This window comes from Panthera tigris, chromosome A2 (genome assembly GCF_018350195.1).
Source record: "Panthera tigris isolate Pti1 chromosome A2, P.tigris_Pti1_mat1.1, whole genome shotgun sequence".
Classification (NCBI taxonomy): domain Eukaryota; kingdom Metazoa; phylum Chordata; class Mammalia; order Carnivora; family Felidae; genus Panthera; species Panthera tigris.
Window position 1 is genome coordinate 4,921,509 of NC_056661.1, and position 20,659 is coordinate 4,942,167.

The window sequence follows — 20,659 nt, forward strand, 5'->3', positions numbered from 1 at the left end:
CATGATCTCCTCGATTTTATCTTAGCCCTCAAACCTTAAGATATTTACTATCTGGCCCTTTATAGAAAAAGCTTGGTCTTCCCCTGATCTTAGAGTAGACACAAAGTGATCTTCACTCTCTTGAAGTCCATACCCTGTGCTCACTTGGCCTCAGGCATCTTGAGGACTTTGTACATACTGTTTCCTTCATCTGGAATGTTCTTTTCCAGATCCTCCATGGCTGGCTCCTCTTTGTCATCTCTGTCTTGGCTCAAGAATTCTCTCATCACAGGAGATATCCCTGTCTTCCCTGACCATCTGCATTAGTCAGGGCTCTCCAGAGAAAGAACCAGTAATATCTCTATCTGTCCATCCATCCATCCACCCATCCACCCATCCATCCATCCATTCATCCATTTATCCATCCATCCATCCATCCATCCATCCGTCTGACCATCCATCCATAAATCCACCCATCCATCCATCCATTCATCTGTCCATCCGTCCATTTATCCATCCATCCATCCAACCACCAATTTTGCAATCCACCCACCCATCCATCCATCCATTCATCCATCCATCCATTTGTCTGATCATCCATGCATCCATCCATCTACCTGCCCAACCATAAATCCATCCATCTGTTCATCCTTCCATCCATCCATCCATCCATCCATCCATTCATCCATTTATATATTCATTCATCCCTTCACCAACCAACCATACATCCATTCGTCTATTGCCTACTATCTATCATCTATCTATCTCTATCTCTATCTCTATCTCTATCATTTAACTATTTATATGTATTATCTATGTATGTATGTATGTATGCATGTATCTATCTATCTATCAATGATCTGTGTGCACACGCGCATGCACACGCGCATACACACACACACACATTTATTTTGAGGAATTGGCTCATGTGACTATCAGGTTCAGCAAGTCCAATATTGATGGGACACATCAACTCCACGCTATCTTTAGAATGTGAGTTTCAAAGATCATGTCTGTGTTGTCACAGTCTGGAACCACAGGTGCTCAAACAAAAAAATATCAATGTATTAAAAACAAAAGGAAGGAAATTAATCCCAGGGCAGAAGAAAGGGAGGAATTGGCATGAAAAACATGACAAGAAGGACATAAAGGCGGGTGGGCAGGCATCTGGTCAGAGGTCACCTAGTGAGGCTGGGACACCTAGTGAGTGGTGAGAATTTTTGAGTCTCCCATTGACAGAGGTGCCTGACATGCTGGAAGGAGCAGGGGTGCTGTGAATGTATTTCCCCTATATTCAGGGAATGGGGAGGTGGGGATCACAGGACCTGGGGTCTTAGGGGAAATGGGCTGAGAAGGGGTGACTGCCAGGCTCAGGGATTTTCCCATGATGATCTCATCTAGAGTCAGGAACTGGATCCCACCCTCTATAGACCAAGACTTACTAGTGGTGTTATTAATCAGAAGAGGCATCCAGGGGCCCAGTTCCGATCAGCAGACAGTGAAACCATTTGCCTGTGGCTGCTGCCCCCCATGCAGCTCAGGTGATGCTGCGACCACAATACCCCCTGAACGCCCCCCCCCTTCAGCCCTTGAATGCTGACTCATGCCTTCCCCTCCCTGGCTCACTGATCGACAGTAGAAACTCGCCTGTTCTGCCTTGTATCATCACCTCCTGGGCAAAGTCACGTGGAATGCACACAAAGTAGTGAATGGGGTTGTAAGCGAGCTGCAGATGAGGGGCAAGTGGGGAGAAGGTGAGAACAGGTGGGGAGAAAGGTGAGGAGGCGGAGGGTCCAGGTGTGGAGGCAGGTGAGGAGACAGGATCCAGGTGGGGATGAAGGTGAGGAGGTGGAGGACGAGGTGGGAAGAAGGTGAGGAGGGGGAAGATCCAGGTGGGAGGAAGGTGAGGAGGCAGAGGGTCCAGGTGGGAGGAAGGTGAGGAGGCGGAGGATCCAGGTGGGAGGAAGGTGAAGAGACAGGATCCAGGTGGGGATGATGGTGAGGAGACAGAGGATCCAGGTGGGAGGAAGGTGAGGAAGGGAAGGATCCAGGTGGGGATGAAGATGAGGAGGGGGAGGATCCAGGTGGGAGGAAGGTGAGGAGGTGGAGGGTACAGGTGGGAGGATTGTGAGGTGTTGGAGGATTAAGGTGGGGATTAAGTGAGGAGGTAGAGGGTTCAAGTGGGGATGAAGGTGAGAAGACAGGATCCAGGAGGGGAGGAAGGTGAGGAGGGGGAGAATCCAGGTGGGAGGAAGGTGAGGAGGTAGAGGATCCAGGTGGGAGGAAGGTGAGGAGGCAGAGAATCCAGGTGGGAAAAAGGTGAAGTGGCAGAGGATCCCGGTGGGAGGAAGGTGAGGAGGTGGCGGGTCCAGGTGGGAGGAATATGAGGTGTTAGAGGATTAAGGTGGGGATTAAAGTGAGGAGGTAGAGGGTTCAAGTGGGGATGAAGGTGAGAAGACAGGATCCAGGAGGGGAGGAAGGTGAGGAGGGGGAGGATCCAGGTGGGAGGAAGGTGAGGAGGTAGAGGATCCAGGTGGGAGGAAGGTGAGGAGGCAGAGAATCCAGGTGGGAAAAAGGTGAGGAGGCAGAGGATCCAGGTGGGAGGAAGGTGAGTAGGCAGAGGACTGTGGAGCCCTCATGCATAATGATGCTCGTGAGGGCTGGGGTACAGCAGGTGAGGATACTGGTACCCACACAGTGGATGAGAGAAGGATGTAGGTGAAGATACTGGTGAGGACCCAGGGGGGGAGGCAGAGGACACACAGGTCACAATGCAGGTGGAAAGAAAGCAAGTAGGTGAGCACTTGGCGCAAATGCAGGCTCACTTCAGACTACGTGCGGGTGCAGTGCAGGTGCACGTGGGCGCGGGCTCCCCGGGGGAGGAAGCAAACGTGCAGGTGATCCACAGGGAGGAGGCAGGGGATCACAGCTGCCTCTTCCTCCCTCTCCAAGACCTTCCGACTTTGGGAGACCCATGAACTCTCAGGGAAGCTTTATTGTGGGGACTGTGGGCAAGGGTCAGTTGGGACAGCCAAAGACAACCATGTTCTCAGCGAAGCTGGCCAGGTCTTGACACAGCTTCTCATTCTCCTCATCCTGGCATTCATCAGACTCTGGCCACAGCTCCACCCAGGTGTCCTTCCTGATGATGTAGCTGATGCTGCGGGGAGGACGGCAGGTCAGGATCAGGGCAGGGAAAGCATGGGAAGGGGCGACCCACTGTGGGGGGTGGGGCATGCACAGGGCTGACACTCACTTGGGTTTCTCTCCCCACAGGTCGGCGGACATGCCCCACATGAGGTAGTGTTTCCCCTCCTGCAGCTTCAGGGCTTCTCTGCACTTGATGTGGCTGATGAACCTGCGCTCCTGTCCAACCTGCACCTCATCAGAGCCTGGAAGGGACGGACAGGGACGCTGAGTGGGGGAGGGCAGGGAACCAGCAAGAAGGAAGTGGAAAGACAGAACACAGACTGCAGGGCTGACCTGATTTGATGATCTGCTCGATGACCATTACGTAATCATCAAAGTCTTCTGACAGCTCCTTCTTGATAAGCCTGGTCTTGTACACTGATGGGGGAGGAGGGGAAGGACGGTGGGGTCACAGGCAAGGGGGGCTGCGGGGACTCTCAGCTTCAGGCGCACCTGGGCATATGGCGTCCCCAAGCAGACACATGCAGGGTCACAGCCACACGTGCAACAGTCCCTGCCCCCAGTAACACACCTGCCACATGTGTTCCCACAACCACCACGTCACACAGCCACACACGGCCATGTGCACAATTACAGTCACCACGGTGGAGTCCTATGCATAGCCTCCCATCCACTGTCCCCCACAAGCACTGTCTCTTATCTCCATGGCTTGGCACGACTACAATGTCACACACACAAGGGACAGACAAGCATATCCGCTCTCACACTGGCTGCATACCCGGCCGACTCATTAGCATGGCTCCCCATGCACTCATGGCCCCTCATAACACATTTACACCCACACACACATGGGCTGCAACCACAGCCTGACGTATAGCCATATGCAGCCAGGGGCACTCACAGCCAGTCACACACACAGCTATGGCCACACAGTGTCGCTCACCCAGGCACCCACATGCACGTGCCCACTCACCGTAGTCTACTCCTGGTTCACAGGCCTTGTCCAGACGGTCGTCCAGGGTGATCTTTTCATCCATCGGGTGCATGAAGCAGTTCTCTGTGTGGTGGATGAGCGGGGGACATGGTTACATCACACGTGTTGTCCAGGGCCCCCCACCCCTGGGTCCGTGTGGATGTCCATGGGTGTGGGGCCAACACTTCCTGGCAATTTTGTGTCCACCCTCACCACATCGGCACACGTCTGTGTGACAGTGCTTGCTCAGCAACCCGTCTTCTTTGTCTGGGTGGTAGAACTGGATGCAATTCTCATCTGTGGGCAGAGTAGCAGGGAGGTGTCAGAGGGCTAGGGCCTCCGGCCCAGAGACCCAGGGGCTTGGAGTCCCAGCTCCAGTCCCTCAGACCTGGAGAGGCCAGGTCCCCAACCCTGGGACCTCAGGCCCCCGCCTCGCACGGATCCCTTGGACCCTCAGGCCGCCCAGGCCCCCCAGACCCTAGGTGGGCTGCTCACCCAGGTTGTAATAGGAATACACCTTGACCGACCCGGGCTGGATAAGCCCCATGTTGAAGTACTGGTGCAATTTTAAGGTCAGACAGTCCTCCTGGTCATGTGAGATCTGGGGGGAAAGAGGAGGCTGGTCAGTGGGGCGACAGGTCGTGTGAGATCTGGGGGGAAGGACGAGGCTGGTCAGTGGGGCGACAGGTCATGTGAGATCTGGGGGGAAGGAGGAGGCTGGTCAGTGGTGCGACATGGAATGGAGCCCAGCCTAGGGTCCTGGTGGTTGAGACAGTGGTGGAGAAAGTGAGGGAGCAGGAGTCTCCACCAAAAGACTGATGAGCACTTCAACACAGCCATTTTCCACTTCGCCAAGGCTTGAAGCTACAGTATCCCTGTCAGCTTCCTTTCCTAGTTCAGTGTGGCCATGTGATTGAGTTCTGGCCACCGGACTGCTGTCTCTGCCCATAAAAACATCCAAGGTTAATGGTACTGAATGCTATATTTAAAAGTAGTTGTTGGGGTGGCACCAGGAGGGCATAGTGGGTTAAATATCCGACTCTTTATCTCAGGTCAGGTCATGATCTCATGGGTTTGTGACTTTGAGCCCCACATTGGGCTCTGCTCTGACAGCACAGAACCTTCTTGGGATTCTGTCTTTACTTCTCTTTGCCCCTTCCCTGCTTGTGTTCTCTCTCTGTCTCTCTCAAAATAAATAAATATTAGAAAATTGAAAAGAAAAACTTATTGAGAGGCTAGATCTTAAAAGTTCTCATCACACACACACACACACACACACACACACACACACATGCATTAAAACTATGTGAAGTAATAAATGTGTTAAGTAAACTTATGGTGGTGATCATTTCCCAATATACACATACATCAAATCATTACTATACACCTTAAACTTACACAATGTTGTATGTCAGTGACCTCTCATTCAAGCTGAAAAAATAAAGACACAGAGAGAGACAGAAACAGAAATAGGTATGCATAGGTACGTATATGTGACAGGTGTATTTGGAGGAACAGGCTAACAGTTAGTGAATTTGCATAGAGAGTATATGGAACTGTGTTTTACTGCTCTGCAATTTCCCTGTAAGGTTGGAATCCTATAAAAATTTAAGTGCACAAAAACTCCAGTACAAGAAAACGTCAACCACTAGCTCATGCACAATCCTCTTTTCTTCCAGGGAGGAGGGGTCCAGCAGAGGACTCTAAGATCCTAGGGATTGCAGAGCCCCAAGAAGGAATGTGAGCGGATCCCTGACTTACTGTGTGGAGCAGAAAACACTTTCCTTAGCCTCCCAGCTGGACTTTACCTGAGTGGGAGGCACAAGACTCTTGTGTTGGGACCCTCATATTCTTGAGAGGCTTATTACAGCAGCTAGTGTTACTTATGCTGACTAATATGGGGTGAGGGGACTTTGGGAATTTTGGAAGTTAGCAGGGGGCATGTGAGGATAGGGAAACGGAAAGATGTAAGTAGGGGAGAGGAGGAAGCTCAAGTCAATATTAGAGAGAAAGGCAGTGACAGAAAGTCAGATGGAGAGCAAACATGGAGAGAGAAAACCCAGGGGGTGCGGAGCAAGGGGAATGCTTTTCAGCACTGAGCACTTTATTTTTTAAACCCAAGTGGCTCCTTTCAAAAGTTGTTGAGGACTATGATGAGAAGTTGGAGGAAGCAAGTGTAAAATGAGGTTGGAAGGAGACTGGTCAGAAGGTAAGCTGCTTAGAAAAGATGAGATGACCTGGGTTGTCCACCTTCTTTTTATGCCCCTTCCCTCCACCACCCAGCAGCACAGACCCCTCACTTCCTAGACTGGGCCTGGTGTGGCCCAGAAGGAGGCCTGCCTGGTAGAGGTCAGATCCCTATTGGAAGCCTTACCTTGTCCAGGTAGATGGTGACGGTGTTCTTATTGTTCATGTCACACAAAGAGACGTATCTTCCAATGACGTTGCTCAACTGGGGAAAGGTAAGATTTGTGAAATCCTCCTCAAACCCCTGCCCACTCATGCCAGCCCCCAAGCCCAAGCCCTTCACACCTGGTGGAGATCACCAGTGTCAGGAGAAAAGCCAGTCATCATGGATATATCCAGGATCGACATGGTAGCATCCTGCTCTCCCAGGTACCTGTATAGGGCAGGGGGAGGGTACTTGGGTCCCAGGGCAGGATCAGCCCTGGGGCACAGTGTCTGCACAACGGGGTCTGGTCAGAGACTGGGGTTACTGGTTCCCACACAGCAGCACAGAAGGATATTAGATTGTGGGAAACATTCCCCAAATGGAATGAAGGAAAGGCAGTGTCATGGTCAAGGTGACTAAAAGCTCAGGCTCTGGAGCCCCTTTGCACGGGTTCAAATCCCAGCTCCATATGACATTTGATGAGTCGCTTGACCTCTCCATGCCTCAATTCGTCCAGAAAATGCAGACGAGAAAATGTTACCATGGTCTAGCTCAATAACGCCAGGCCCCCAGCACCAGGGTACAGTAGTCAATTGCATAAAGTACGAGTACAAATCTTGTCTCTGGATCTTGGGTCCACCAATCATTGTGCAAATTACACACACGCATCACGGTCAGTGACCAATCACGTCATTCCTTTCAAAGTCTGTCCGTGATGGGTCACTGAGCAGTTCATGCACAGATAGCAAGGCCTGTGGTTGTGGTACTTCCTTATCTCCCAGGGATAAGCCGCATGACGTTTCACAAAACTGGTCAACTGGCAGAGGGAACTGCCAGCCAAGATGAAAGGCAGCAGAGAAATGAAGACACTGGAGGTAAAATTTGAAAGCACAGAAATGGAGTTAGAGAAGGAACAGCAGACTGTGCGAATGTCACCCTTGCTGCCATTGGAGGGACCAACCGGCTGTCTTGTGACATCGGCCGCTCAAAAGATTAGAGTTGGAAGCTGACCTAACTTAGAAGGGAGCGTGACAATTCACTATGTCATAGGAAAGATGCCTGCTCAATCCCTATCCCAAGTGACACAACAGAAGGAAGACCCACAGCACTTTTGGTAAGTGTTTTACAAAGGAGAACAAGAATTGCTTGTTATCTCCATGTTCTAATGTTGTAGTTTACAGCATGCTAAACAAATTCTCATGTTACTGTAATTTCCATTTCTCTGTACCTTCCTAACTGGCATTTTGAGAGTTCTGAAGCTGTGATAAACGCTTTAAAGGTCATGCAACAATGGCAAATTCCCCCACTGATTTGTTGACACTGCTTGAATAATTTCAGGTTATGGGGCCATCGCTCGTATTGGACTGCCAATGCAAAGTGAGGACTGCCTGGGGTACCCACCTCCTGGCAGGTACTTCAGACAATACCAGATGCACAATACGCTCTTAGAAAGGATTAGGTCATGGAAAGGAGAAGTCTTGCTATAGACAGAGGAATTGCCAAGATGACCCCCAGTGCCCCATCACTTACCTGGTACAGATGTCAAGGATCATGGTGTCCAGGGCTTCCTGAGGCCTCTTGACTAGAAACACAGACAGAAGAATGGGAGGGGGGTGTCCCTGGGTCCCAACTCAGGAAGGAGGCAGACATTAGAATGAGGGCGGGGGAAGGGTAACAGGTAGGGTCTTAACTCTTTTACCATCTTCAGGAGCTCGTCGTACATTAATCTTGAGGTCAAACTTCTTGCAGGTGTGGTTGCTTTTGAGCTTGGCATGGTACATTGTCACCACCTGGTGAGATCACAGGGCAATGCAGTGTCAGCCCACTTGAGTTGAGAAGAGGGTCCCTCGGGGCCAGAGGGGCTGAGAGAAGGCGGGCCAAGCTGGTGTGTGTTCCTGTTCCTTACCGACAAGGTGCCTTGTCCTTTCCCTTTAGCTGTTACTACAAAATCCTCATTTTTCTTGGTCTGCAGGGAGCAGGGAAAGAAGAGAGAGGATTTGGGAACCAAGCCTTCCCCTGGTTGCTACAGTCATATGCCCTATTTCTTGCCTGTGGCAAACACTGGTTGTTGTGGAGGGGAACAGCAAGTGTTTGGCTAGGCAGTTGTACCTCTGCTGACCGCTGGAGGCTAGCAGATTCCCAAAAGATTCTGTACTTGATGACAGAGCTGTGGCTGGGCAGTTCGATGGACACATCCAGATTCAGATCCTTGTGGTCAGGGACACACTTCTGGAATTGGGCCAAGGCTTGGAACACCATGTAGGTGGCCTAGAACCCATGAGAAAGAAAGAGGGTGAGCCAGGAGACTGAGAAGGTGGTTAGAACCCACCGGGGAAGAAAGCGACTCAGATCAGAGGGAGGGGGCTACTGGGACTATAGCTTAGGACCCCCTGCCCCAGAGAAGGTGAGGATAAGATTAGGGGTTGTTAGACACTGAGGACATGTTCTTGATTCTCCAAGGGACAGGGGTTTAGACAAGATCCTGGAAACACTGAGAACAAGTCTAGAATCCACCAGAAATTGCAGGCATAAGACTGAAATTGAAACTGAGAGTGTGCCCAGGTCCATCCAGAGGAGAGTCTAAGACAAGGGTTTGGAGTCACTGAGAATGTATATAGAATCTGTTTGTGTCAGAAGAATGAAGTTGGAGCCTGGGAACACTGAACATATGGTCTAGAATCCAAAAGGGATACTGAGAATGTGACTGATAGCTCTCCAGAAAGAAAGGGGTTCAAACTGGAGCCGGAAGCCCATGTCCTAGAACCCACCTTCCAGATGGAGAGATTGGATGATGTCCTAGAATAGCCAAGAACATGGGCTAGAATCCAGAGTAAGACGAATTAACACTGGGAGCCAGGTACAACTGAGATCCTTGTCTAGAAGCCACAGGAAGATATGGGCTAACACTGGGAGCATCCTGGATCTGACAACATGATCTTGAACACATAGGAAGATATGAGCTAACACTTGGAGCCAGTTGGACCTGAGAACCTGGTCTAGAACCCATGAGCTAATACTGGGAGCCTGGTAGACTGGAGAAGCTGGTCTACAACCCACAGGAAGATATGCACTAACACTGAGAGCCTGGTAGGACTGAGAAACTGGTCTAAAACACACAGGAATATATGAGCTAACACTTGGAGCCTTGTCGAACTGAGAACATAGTCTAGAACACACAGGAAGTTAGGAGGTAACACTGGGAGCCTGGTGGAACTGAGAACATGGTCAGGATATGAGGAGCCTCAGATCACAGCTTGGGCATTCAGAGTGTAGTCTAGAATATGCCAGTGGGATCACAACGAAAAAGGCCTGATCTCTCAAATCCATTCCAGCCACTATGGTTGCGGGACAGAAGGACGGCCCCTCTTGGTCTTAGCATCTTCTCTGAGGGGCCAGTGGGAAGCCAGAGGAAGTAGGCATTCAGGTGCATGGGGGATATGAGGTCACTTGCCTGGGTGGAGCCATATCTGTGGAGAATACCTCCGTATTCTCTCTGCTCTTTGAGCCAGTTTGCGACGGGAAGCACAGAGTCAAATTCTTTGAGCACCAGCAGGGCCAAGAGGGCATAGGATGTGGCCTCCATGCTGTAGAGCTTCTTGCCAGGCTCCTCCCACTGTGTCTTGTCTGCAGAGAAACCCCCGAGTCCCCCATGCTCACTGCGCTGTCCAGTCTTGGGATGGCTCAAGAAAGCTCAGAAAAAGACTCACAATAGACCCCTTGGTGTTCAGGTGTCCTGACTGACATCCAAGGCCCTCAATCTGCTGGCTCCTGCCTCCCTCTCTTCTTTCATTAACCTTCACTCTTCCATTTCAATTCTCAACTGCAGCCCCACTGATCTACAGGAGATTCCCTAAACTTTCCATGGTCATTCTTACTTCCTGGGCCTTTTCACATTCTGTACCCTCTATGTACTCCCGGTTAATCCCATCCTGCACAATTCAGCTTCAATGGCACCCCAAGAGTTTGTGAGGCCCTCCCTCTGTCTCTTAAAACATCATGTGCTGTCCTGTCCTAGCACTGTGATGCTCTATAGCAATCTATTTACTCATTTGTCTCCTCAACTGGAGTGTGAACCATGTTGGCAAGGGCTGTGCTGTATTCACTGCGATGTCCCAAGTGCCCACAAAAGCACTTGTGGCAGAGATCATCATTAAAAAGCATTCCCGGGGCGCCTGGGTGGCGCAGTCGGTTAAGCGTCCGACTTCAGCCAGGTCACGATCTCGCGGTCTGTGAGTTCGAGCCCCGCGTCAGGCTCTGGGCTGATGGCTCGGAGCCTGGAGCCTGTTTCCGATTCTGTGTCTCCCTCTCTCTCTGCCCCTCCCCCGTTCATGCTCTGTCTCTCTCTGTCCCAAAAATAAATAAAAAAAAAAAAAACGTTGGAAAAAAGCATTCCCTCCTCAGGGACACCTGGGTGGCTCAGTCGGTGGAGCTTCCAACTTTGGTTCAGGTCATGATCTCACGGTTCAGGAGTTCAAGTCCCACATCAGGATGTCTGCTGTCAGCACAGAGCCAGCTTTGTACTCTCTGTCTCCCACTGTCTCTGCCTCTCCCCTGCTCATGCCCTCTCTTTCAAAATAAATGAACATTAAAAAAAAAAAAAACACTGCTCCCTCCTCCTGGGCACACAGTTGCAATGCATCTCCCATATGTCTTTGCAGGCAGGTGCAGCCACATGACTGAACTCTGGATGATGGCATGGACACTGGCAATGTTAGGGGCCCCTTCCATGCCTGGTCTACCTCCCTTCAACAATCCACCTGACCATTTCCCCTTATGCTTAGATGGAGTGGATCCCAAGCACCCCGTGGTGGCAAAGTCATGAAAAGATAGAGGCCCAGATCTCCACATGACTGTCTGGAAGAGAGCTGTCCACCAACAACAAGCTTCCATTGTGCTAAACCACCTCAGTATATGTCCTGACGTATGTTACATCAGTGAGTGCAAAGCTGATGCAGTATATTACCTGAGCCAATGATTAAGTGCTCACTGTGTGCTGGGCACTGTGCTAAATTCCCTATGGCATTATCTTATCTAATCCTAATTACCCTTGAGATAATGACGACAACACATCGGAATAGAGCTCTCACTGTATGCTAGACCTTCTACCTACATTACTCCTTCAATCTTGTCAGCCACCTATGATGTCAGTATCTTCTTCAGATGAGGTCCAGGGAGGGTCCGTGACTTTTACAAAGTCGCACAGTGAGAATGTGGCAGAGGGAGATTTGAATTTGGGTCTGTCTGATGTCAGAGCCCACGTCCTTGTTCCTGTGTCATAGCAAGTGCTCAAAACATAGCTGTTGAATGAATGATGCTACCTTCTTGTGTAGCTTACAGTGAGGATTCTGACACCTCAGAGCCATTCACCAAGCAGGGCTTAGCACCATCCACTCCAGCTCAACCTGAAGCTGCCCATCGTAGCATAGCTTAGAGCCACATGCCAGCTCAAGATGACCACCCCCAAACCCTGGCCATGCATGCCTCTGTTCTTCACCAGGCTGCCACTCACCTTGGGCTGCGCTCAGAAATTTTTCGAGGAGATCTTCCTTCAGCCTGCCTAATCGGGCCAGGGCGTAGCCTGCAATGGCCACAGAATACGGTCTCCGCAGGTTCCTGTAGTGGGCTTCAAGATAATCTCCTGCTTTATACATGCTGCGCTCCAGGCTCTGTGAGAAAGAGGATTGGGTTCTCTGGTAAGGTGCATATTGCTGCCACAAAGAGCTGGTAAGGATCACACAAATGTCAATTTCTGGGTGCGAAGATGGTTTCTGTCCCTGGTACATATTTGTTTAGGATGGTTTTCTTTTTCTTTTTTTGGGGGGGGGCAGGTTTCCAGACATTTTAGTATGCATGAACTGTCTTGTTTCTGAGTAACTCTGATGTGCCTGGGACAGTTTATATATCCAGTGGTGTTTTGGTAACAGTTAAGCACCAGCTCTCCGGAGTGTGTATGGGGGCCAGGGGTCTGTTTTATCGCCTGCCAATTACTGTGGTGTAAATGCTCCCACTGTGGGCAATTTCAAGCTACCAACGTAATGGCCCTCAACATAAAGGGGAGAATCTGTGTCGCAGATAGACACTCATGACCTAGTATGACCCAGCTTCAGCACCCCACTGGGAAACCTCTTCTCTAATCATCAGCTTCACAGCTAACACTTACTATATGGCAGTCACACAGGCAATCGCTGAACTTCAGGATGCTATGGGGTTGGCATTATTTTCATCATCATCTCTACTGCACGAATGACAAGATTGAGACCCAGAGAGATGATGGAAGGAGGAAGACATGATGTGCAGCATTCGCCAACTTTCTTGGTGTAAATATTACCGTGGCCAATTTCAAACTATGTGGAGTCAGTGAATGCAGAGTTGGGGGGAGGGGGGCAGTAGCACAGAATTAGATAGCATTTCCACCTTATAGGTACATAACCTCGAGATGGATAGATTTGTCATAGATAATGAGGGAAAGTAATGAAACAATCAGGAAGTGATGAGTTTTAGTGTTTCTTACCTTTGCTTTTAATGCTTAGCGTTTAGTCTAAAGTCAGTTTACATAATTTGCTTGAAAAGAATGATTGCGTTTAACAACTAGCTTGTGAAAGTCCTGGAAGTTTAACGGCTGGCTTTCACAGACTGATCCCAGCACACTTTTTTTTTTTTAATGTTTATTGGTATTTGAGAGAGAGAGAGAGAGAGAGAGAGGACAGCAGCAGATAGACAGAGACAGAATAGAAGCAGGCTCCAGGCTCCAAGGTGCAAGATGTCAGCACAGAGCCCAATTCCAGGCTGGAACTCCCTAACAGGGAGATCATGACCAGAGCTGACATCAGAGGCTCAACCGACCAAGCCACCCAGGCACCCTAGTTCCAGCACACTCCTGATCTGCACCCCAGCAATCTGCTTCTATAGCCTATGCTATGCTCAGTTATACTGTTGTGGTAGGGCCCCTCCCTAAGGAAAAAAAGCAAAACAAAAACAAAACCTCAGGCAACTTGGCTATAAGAGTACTTGACATCCCTCATGACCCTGTAACATGAGATCCCTTGATCAGACTGCATGTTTGTGTGTTACCATATATGGGAGACAAAGGAGTAAAAGATATGTAAAACACTATGCCACCTGGAGTTAGGGGCTCAGTTCTTAGGGTATAAACCCAACTGAGCCTGCTGGCACGAATAAAGTTGCTTCCTGGAAAATAAGCCTCTATGTCACGACTCTCTCTGCAAGAATCCTGCTACAGTGTTGCCATTTTGTAGAAGAAAATGTTGGTGCCTTGCAGCAGAAACTAATCCTTTCCCAGCTGCCCAGCTTCCCTGCCCAGCTGCCTGTTCTCCATCTACTCTTGACTTTTGCAGAAACTTCGGTCTTTCATTCACTCAGCCACAGTGGAAGCAGCCATATTTGCCCAGTAAGACCTACTTCCTGCCCTCAGCTGATTGGCCCAGGTATGACCACCTGACCCAGGGTGGGCCAATCAGAATTTACCCTATGGGAATCTGAAAGCTCTAGGTTTGGTCTGGCTATTTCCCCAAGGAAGGCAGCCAAGTTCTGCTGGGCAGGCTGGGTGGCAGGGAGAGAGGAATTATTGGGCCCAGAACGGCCTGGGTCCCTCTGAGGCCCTCAAGTCAACAGCCCTGTCCCCTCTATCTTGAGTCCGATGAAGGGAGGGGCAGCTGCCTGAGGTAAAATCCTGGGCGCTCCACCTTGGCAAGCTAAGGTCAAACAAACCACTCTCAAACCCCAGGACAAAGCAGAGGGAGTAATTGCAGAGACTCTCGGGAGTCCGTCTTTCCAAGCTTCTCTGCTTCAGAACCAAAACCAGAGGAAAAAGAGACAGCCATGAGCCAATATTTGTAATCATTTCGTTTTTGGGGTCATGGGCCCCTTGGAAAATTTCCTAAAAGATCTCCTGAACTAAGAGAGTAGCCTTGATGTGTTCTTGGGTCTGGGTTGTGCCTTTTCTTCAGGGAAGCAGCAAGGTATGCTGCACTGATCATGTAGCAGTGATGGGGAAAGCAGGCTGAGGGGGCTTTTGTTGAAATTGGCTGACACTCTCTGGACAGGGTAAAGCAGGCAGAAAGGACCCATTCTTTGATCTCTTTCTGTCTTAGTTTTCTCCTCTGTAACCTGGGGATAAGAAGAGTAGCCTACGTCTCAGACTCTTAGAAGGATTACAGGACTTAGCATGTGCAGCACCTAGATGAGCATCTTAGTTAAATGCTCAAAAAATGCTGGGAATTATTATGGTTTTATGGGCATTATGGCTGCTGTGGTGGCTGCTATTGCACTGGGAGGACTGGGAATCACCTGAATGTAACACCTCACCCACCAAGGTGATGTGCCCTGGGTAGGGAGGCGAGAAGGAGACGGTGGGTGGACACTTACGTTGAACTGATCATTGCAAATATCTTTAGCCTCTTCCAATGCAATGAGAACAAAGGCTGTGAGGGACACATCCTTCTCCTTATTCTCCTGGTAGCCACCCTAGAATGGGAAGCAGGAAATAAGGATAGTATGACCACTATGTCCCCACATGCTGACCAAACCTCTTGTAGGGTCAGCAGGTCAAGGCAGGGGTGAGAATCTCCTCAGTGTCTCTCCCTAGGTGGGCCACACTCTTCAATATTCACTCATTCAGCAATTGTTGCTCATGCTGTGGAAAAGATGGTGAGTAAGAACCCGACACCAGTCCCACCCCCACAGTGCTCCCCATCTAGTAGGGGAGACAGACATGAACCAATTGGCTCACCCGTAGACATATCGTTACAAATTGGTGAGTGCGGTGCAGGAGGAGAAGTGGATGTGGCAGTGAGATTGGAAAGTGGGAGTGTGACTCAATTGGGGAGATCAGGAAAGATTTCCCTGCAGGATGACCAGGGTTGGCATGCCAGACAGTGAGAACAGCATGTGAAAGGCCCTGTGGCTGGATACAGCAAGGCTCCTTTCAGTACAGATGGCATGTGGATGGGGGTAGGGGGATGGTGTGAGATTGGAAGCCTGAAAGGTCAGGCTAAGGCAATGATTCTCTACCTTATGCATGCATCAGCATCATATGGTGGGGGGTGAGGGGCTTGTAGCAACTGATTCCTAGGCCCTCCTCCTGAAGTGTCTGATTCCCGAATCTTGAGTCCAGCTTTGAGAAAATACATTTCTAACTAGTTTGAAGGTGATGCTGATGCTGCTGCCCTGGAGACCACATTTAGAGAACCACAGCTGTGAGTTGTTCTATATTTTCTGAATGAAGGGGGAGGGACTTCTGTTTTGCACTAGATTCTGAAGGCCTCTAGTCTTTGAGATGGAATAGTGACACTCTCAGCCAAAGGGCTAGCCTTTCTCCTGTCTATCCTGTGACTACAGCCACCCCTCCCCCCAGCCTGCCCTAAACCCTTGCCTCTTACAGTCATTTCTTGGGCAATTACGGGCGAATCTTCCTGGAAGACCCCGTCGGGTTTCTGCCTCTGTAGGATCAGCCATTTGACAGCTTCGCAGATGACACTGGCCTGAACGGCAATGAGATTGGCTGCCAGAGAGAAGACCTTGACCACGTAGGCTGTCAGCCTGTGGGCGGCACAAAGCGTCAGCCAATCGCCTCCGGGATCCAGAGACTGCCATTCCAGGAAACCAATGAGCAGAGAGGGGCGGGGCCTACAGGCTGGCCCAGCTTCCCCACCCAAGTTAGGCGCCAGCCTAGCCACAGGGGGCGCTTAATGTCCACAGGCCACGTGGCAGCTCAAGGTGGGCGGTTCATCTGTGTGGGCTGAGGGTCCATAGCATAGGGCCCTTTGGGCGAGACCTGGCGGGACCACCCAAGGCCGCCTTGCTCAGTGGGGTGCCAGACCGCTCACCAGGTGCTGGCTTTCCGGTTCTGGAAGGCCGCAAAAGCCGAGTTGTCTTGTCTGTAGGCCAGCTGCTGGGAGTACCCTGCAGGGAAGCCAGAAGTGTCTCCAGAGGAGCAGGGGCTGAGTGGAGGGGCTCAGGGGACAAGGATTCTCTGAGGGGGGCGAGACAGGGGTTCAGGGAGGAATGAGGGGGCTCAGGGCTGAGCAGGGAAGTCTGGGAGAGCAGAAGGGACTTCTAAAAGGGGAAGGAGTTCTCAGAGGAGAGGGGTTCAGAGAGACGAAGGATCTCAAGGGGGTTCAGGGCAAGGGGGCCTCAGTGAGACAGGGAGTTCTAGAGGGCTCAGAGGGGCCCAGGGTCTCAGAAAGGGCAAAGGTCAGGGGAGGTCTTTGAAAAGAAGGGATCCTGAAAGGGGAGGAGCTTAGAGGAAGGGCGTGGCCTGGAAAGGGGCCTGGGTCTCAGGGAGGACCCTGCTCTGGAGGTGGCTGGAGCAGAGAGGGTCTCCCAGGCAGACCCACCTTTTTTGATGAGCTGTAAGGCTTCCTTTCGCTTTGTGGGTCCCAACTTGTCCCACTGCTCCGTTTGGTCCAGGTAATGGACGGCAATGACCGTGGGCGTCATGCTTTTCATGTTCTGCTCCCCGGAGCCCGAGGGGGTCACGATGAGGTGATTCAGTCGCTCAACGTTGATGGCATCCTCTGTCAACTGAGCCACCGGGGTCCCTGCAACCAGGCGGGAGGACAGGGCTCAAGCAACTCACCCACCATGGGGTGGGGTGAGAAGGGTCAGGGCTGTCCCCAGCGATCCCAGGCTCCAGGCAGCCAGTGCCAAAGAGGTCAGGGGCAGTTGGGGGCTGAGGGGATGTGATGGTAGGAGGTAGGAAGCGGGGGTAGGGGAGTGGGGAGGGTATCTACATTTGTAGGGAAGGGGGTCTTATGCTTCACAGAAATCTGCTCCCTGAGCCTCTTACAAGTGGCAGATTAATTCTAGAACAATCGTCACCAATACTTAGATCATGCTTCATGCTGTTGCCAGGCGCTGTTCTAGAGAAACATCAGACAGTATCTCATTTAATCCTCTCAACAAGCCTTTGATATAGGTACTATTATTCACCCCATCACAGATGAGAAAACCAAGGGTCTCTCCCCAAAACCTTACAGCTTACAGGTTACAAGGTGCTTTTCCAGGAACTTCTTTTCCCTTCTGGCTCCAGTCGTCCAACTCAGGCAATTAGTTCCAGAATTTCCTGCTCTTGAACTATACTGTTTCTCATTTAAGCTTCTCTATCAGCAAAGGCTATTTGCTGAACTAAATACTGCCTGGAACCCTCTATAAAACAGATCAGGGAGGTGGCCTGCTGTTCTAGCTGTAGTGGAGGCAGGGGACGCACGGTAGTATACATGCCCAGAATTAGGAGAAATTAGGTCCCCTTCTCCAGAGCTGTGCCTTCCTGGGCGAGGGTCAGTGGCAGCTCACCTTGCAGGAGGATCCTGGTCTCTGAATCTGTGTCTGGTACCTGGTCACTGAGGTCTGCGGCGTGGACCTCCTCTCGCTGCACTCCGTCTGCCAGTGGAATGGGAAGGACCCGTGGCGTCACCCTCTCCCACAAGGCCCTGATTCATCCCCTACCCCGCACCCCCAGGTCTCACCCTTCTGCTGTGGATGACTCACTTTGGCCCCGGTTTTCTGGATCCAGTGTGTGAACGGCCACAGTTTTGTCGACTCTGATCCCTTCAGGCTGAACAGTGTTGGGATGGGATGGGGGAGGGGGAAGTCAGGTGAATAAAAGAACAGACACAGCTGATCAGCAGGGCATGGGCACGATGGCATCACCCATCCTAGTTCTGTGACTGGGAGTCAGTTTACCCCCACTGCCTCTCAAATGTCCTTAAAATAAAAGAATGTGCATAAAGTGCTGAGTACAATGCCTGGCACTTAGTAAGCGCTCAGTTAAACTAGGGGCTATCTTATTATCAGTGTCCCAAGTGAAGCTCTCCTTCCGTGCTGGACTGCTGCTGTTTGTGCCCTTCCATCACACATTCTCCTTGAAGCTGGTGCTAATGCACACATTTTCCTTTGGAGACCCAGTCTCCTCCGTGGCATGCTGGTAAACATTTGGTAGCCATCTCTCCAGGAAGAAAAGATCCTGATTTGTGGCACTGGCAGTTTCCATCCTGCGAACATCCCTGCCACAGTAGCTTTCAAGCTACCAGCATCAGAGGGTGCAGAATTGGGAGTTGTGGACACACTGGCTCTGGGGAGCCTTGTGCAGGCTCCGGCGCCCTCTGGGGTTTCTTCCCATTGGTGCCACACTGGGACCCCTGTTAAAGGGATAATTAAGATTGTGCTCCTGGGGGTGCCTGTGGGGCTTGGTGGAAAAGCATGGGACTCTTGATCTTGGGGTTGTAAGTTCAAGTTCCACATCGGGCGTGGGGATTACTTAAAAATAAAATCTTGGGTCGCCCGGGTGGCTTAGTTAAGCGTCTGATTTCAGCTCAGGTTATGATCTCACAGTTCATGAGTTTGAGCCTCATGTCAGGCTCTGTGATGACAGCTCAGAGCTTAGAGCCTGGAGCCTGCTTCAGATTCTCTGTCTCCTTCTCTCTTAGCCCCTTTCCTGCTTGCACTCTGTTGTCTCTTTCAAAATATATAAATATTTTTTAAAATAGAAAAAAATAGGGGTGCCTGTGTGGCTCAGTCGGTTGAGCATCCGACTTTGGTTCAGGTCATGATCTTGCAGTTCGTGGGTTCAAGCCCCGCATCAGGTTCTGTGCTGACAGCTTGGAGCCTGGAGCCTGCTTCCGATTCTGTGTCCCTCTCTCTGCCCCTTCCCCACTCATGCTCTGTGTCTCTCTCTGTCTCTCAAAGATGAATAATCGTTAAAAAAATAAAAAATAAAATCTTTTTAAAAAATTCGAGTTTGGTTATATTAAAGTCAGGAAAGAAATATTATGGTAAATTCTGGTTTGAGTATAAATAAGACACTTCACTGTAAAATAACACTGTGAGTTTTAAAGCATTTGCTTTTCAATGTTTCAATATTTTTTCAATTACTTTAACTTTTTGGGGGAGAATTAACCACCAAACAATTTCAACCATTAAAAAAAGACATGTGGATGGGAGCCTTCATTTTTCCTTTAGCTTCAGGCTCCAATTATGGTTTGACTTGGCACTGTCTCTATTTAAAATTTGATCTTTTGTTCATCACAGGTTTTTTGGCATTAATTTTGATTCCTTACAATATTGCGTTAAAAGATTGTTGCTCTCATGACCTCACGTTTTGCTTGAAAATATTAATAAAGATGATAGGCTTTTATTTTTTATTTTTTTAAAAAAATTTTGATGTTTATTTTTGAGAGAGAAAGAGACAGAGTGTGAGTGGGGGCAGGGGAGGGGCACAGAGGGAGGGAGACACAGAACCCAAAGCAGGCTCTGCGCTCCCCACTGTCAGTGCAGAGCCCAACACACGGCTCAAACTCATAAGCTGTGAGACCATGACCTCACCTGAAGTCAGATGCTTAACTGACTGAGCCACCCAGGCACCCCAGTCACCCACAGGCTTTATTTTTATTTATGACTTGATCTAGTATTGTTTTTGAGAATGTTCATCACTAAGAAAGTGTAGAAATGTAACTGTTCCTCACTTACTCACCCTAATCCTGGCCTTGCTTCCAACCTTGCAGGACTCCCAAACATCCTAAGCTGGACACTGGACACTCTTGGTGTCTCAGAGTCAGTGTCTCCAACCTGGGTTGACAGCATGGGGAGACAGGAGCCTCTCCCAAAGGACAAGGGACTGCAGGTGCCCCAAGGACTCACCACGACCTTCAAGGTCTTCATGACACCATCCGAGATGAAATGATTGTTGACAGCAGCCTTGACCTCCACGTTATGTAGGCCAACCTTCAGAGGCACGATGAGAAAAGGCACGGCTATTGAGGACTTGGCTGGGATGTTCAGAATCTGCTGATAGGGTTTCTTGGCGGTGGCCAGGCTGCAGAAGGCTGGGTTGTAGATCAGGGTCACCCTCGCCTTCCAGGGAAAGAGTATCAGTCAAGGGGCATGTGCCATGGTTCCCCCCCAACACCTGCCATCTTCCAAGCTCTCCACCATACCTCTGCCCCCGCGGGAACCCACCTTGAGCTCCCCAACATCCTGGTAATTGTAGAGCACGGCTCGGATCTCCACTTGCTCATTGCGCACGACAGAGTAGGGTAGCCGCAGGTCGATGAAGAAGTCTTGCATCACCGTGACCTCATAGGGGTCAGCCACGCAGATCCCTGCCCAGGAGTGGAGTGTCAAGGGAAGGAGGTGGACAGGCTCTCAGT

General features: G+C 50.4%; 1 protein-coding gene across 2 annotated transcripts in view; it reads right to left on the minus strand.

The window, feature by feature from the left end:
* Positions 1-2,956: 2,956 nt before the first annotated feature.
* LOC102951325 (complement C3-like) overlaps positions 2,957-20,659 on the minus strand; it is a 46,008-nt gene continuing 28,305 nt past the window's right edge. For both annotated transcript variants that reach the window (XM_042977957.1, XM_042977956.1), the window contains exons 20-41: positions 20,469-20,611; positions 20,151-20,363; positions 18,003-18,069; positions 17,808-17,894; positions 16,850-17,053; positions 16,340-16,415; positions 15,893-16,052; positions 14,880-14,978; positions 12,004-12,160; positions 9,946-10,118; positions 8,604-8,762; positions 8,401-8,460; positions 8,194-8,284; positions 8,025-8,076; positions 6,635-6,722; positions 6,477-6,554; positions 4,598-4,703; positions 4,316-4,399; positions 4,103-4,186; positions 3,463-3,546; positions 3,236-3,371; positions 2,957-3,139 (exon numbers count right to left, since the gene is read on the minus strand). In XM_042977957.1, the coding sequence (XP_042833891.1) occupies positions 2,998-3,139; positions 3,236-3,371; positions 3,463-3,546; positions 4,103-4,186; positions 4,316-4,399; positions 4,598-4,703; positions 6,477-6,554; positions 6,635-6,722; positions 8,025-8,076; positions 8,194-8,284; positions 8,401-8,460; positions 8,604-8,762; positions 9,946-10,118; positions 12,004-12,160; positions 14,880-14,978; positions 15,893-16,052; positions 16,340-16,415; positions 16,850-17,053; positions 17,808-17,894; positions 18,003-18,069; positions 20,151-20,363; positions 20,469-20,611 (2,543 nt within the window). In that variant the 3' untranslated portion in view covers positions 2,957-2,997. The remainder of the gene's footprint in view (positions 3,140-3,235; positions 3,372-3,462; positions 3,547-4,102; positions 4,187-4,315; positions 4,400-4,597; positions 4,704-6,476; positions 6,555-6,634; positions 6,723-8,024; positions 8,077-8,193; positions 8,285-8,400; positions 8,461-8,603; positions 8,763-9,945; positions 10,119-12,003; positions 12,161-14,879; positions 14,979-15,892; positions 16,053-16,339; positions 16,416-16,849; positions 17,054-17,807; positions 17,895-18,002; positions 18,070-20,150; positions 20,364-20,468; positions 20,612-20,659) is intronic.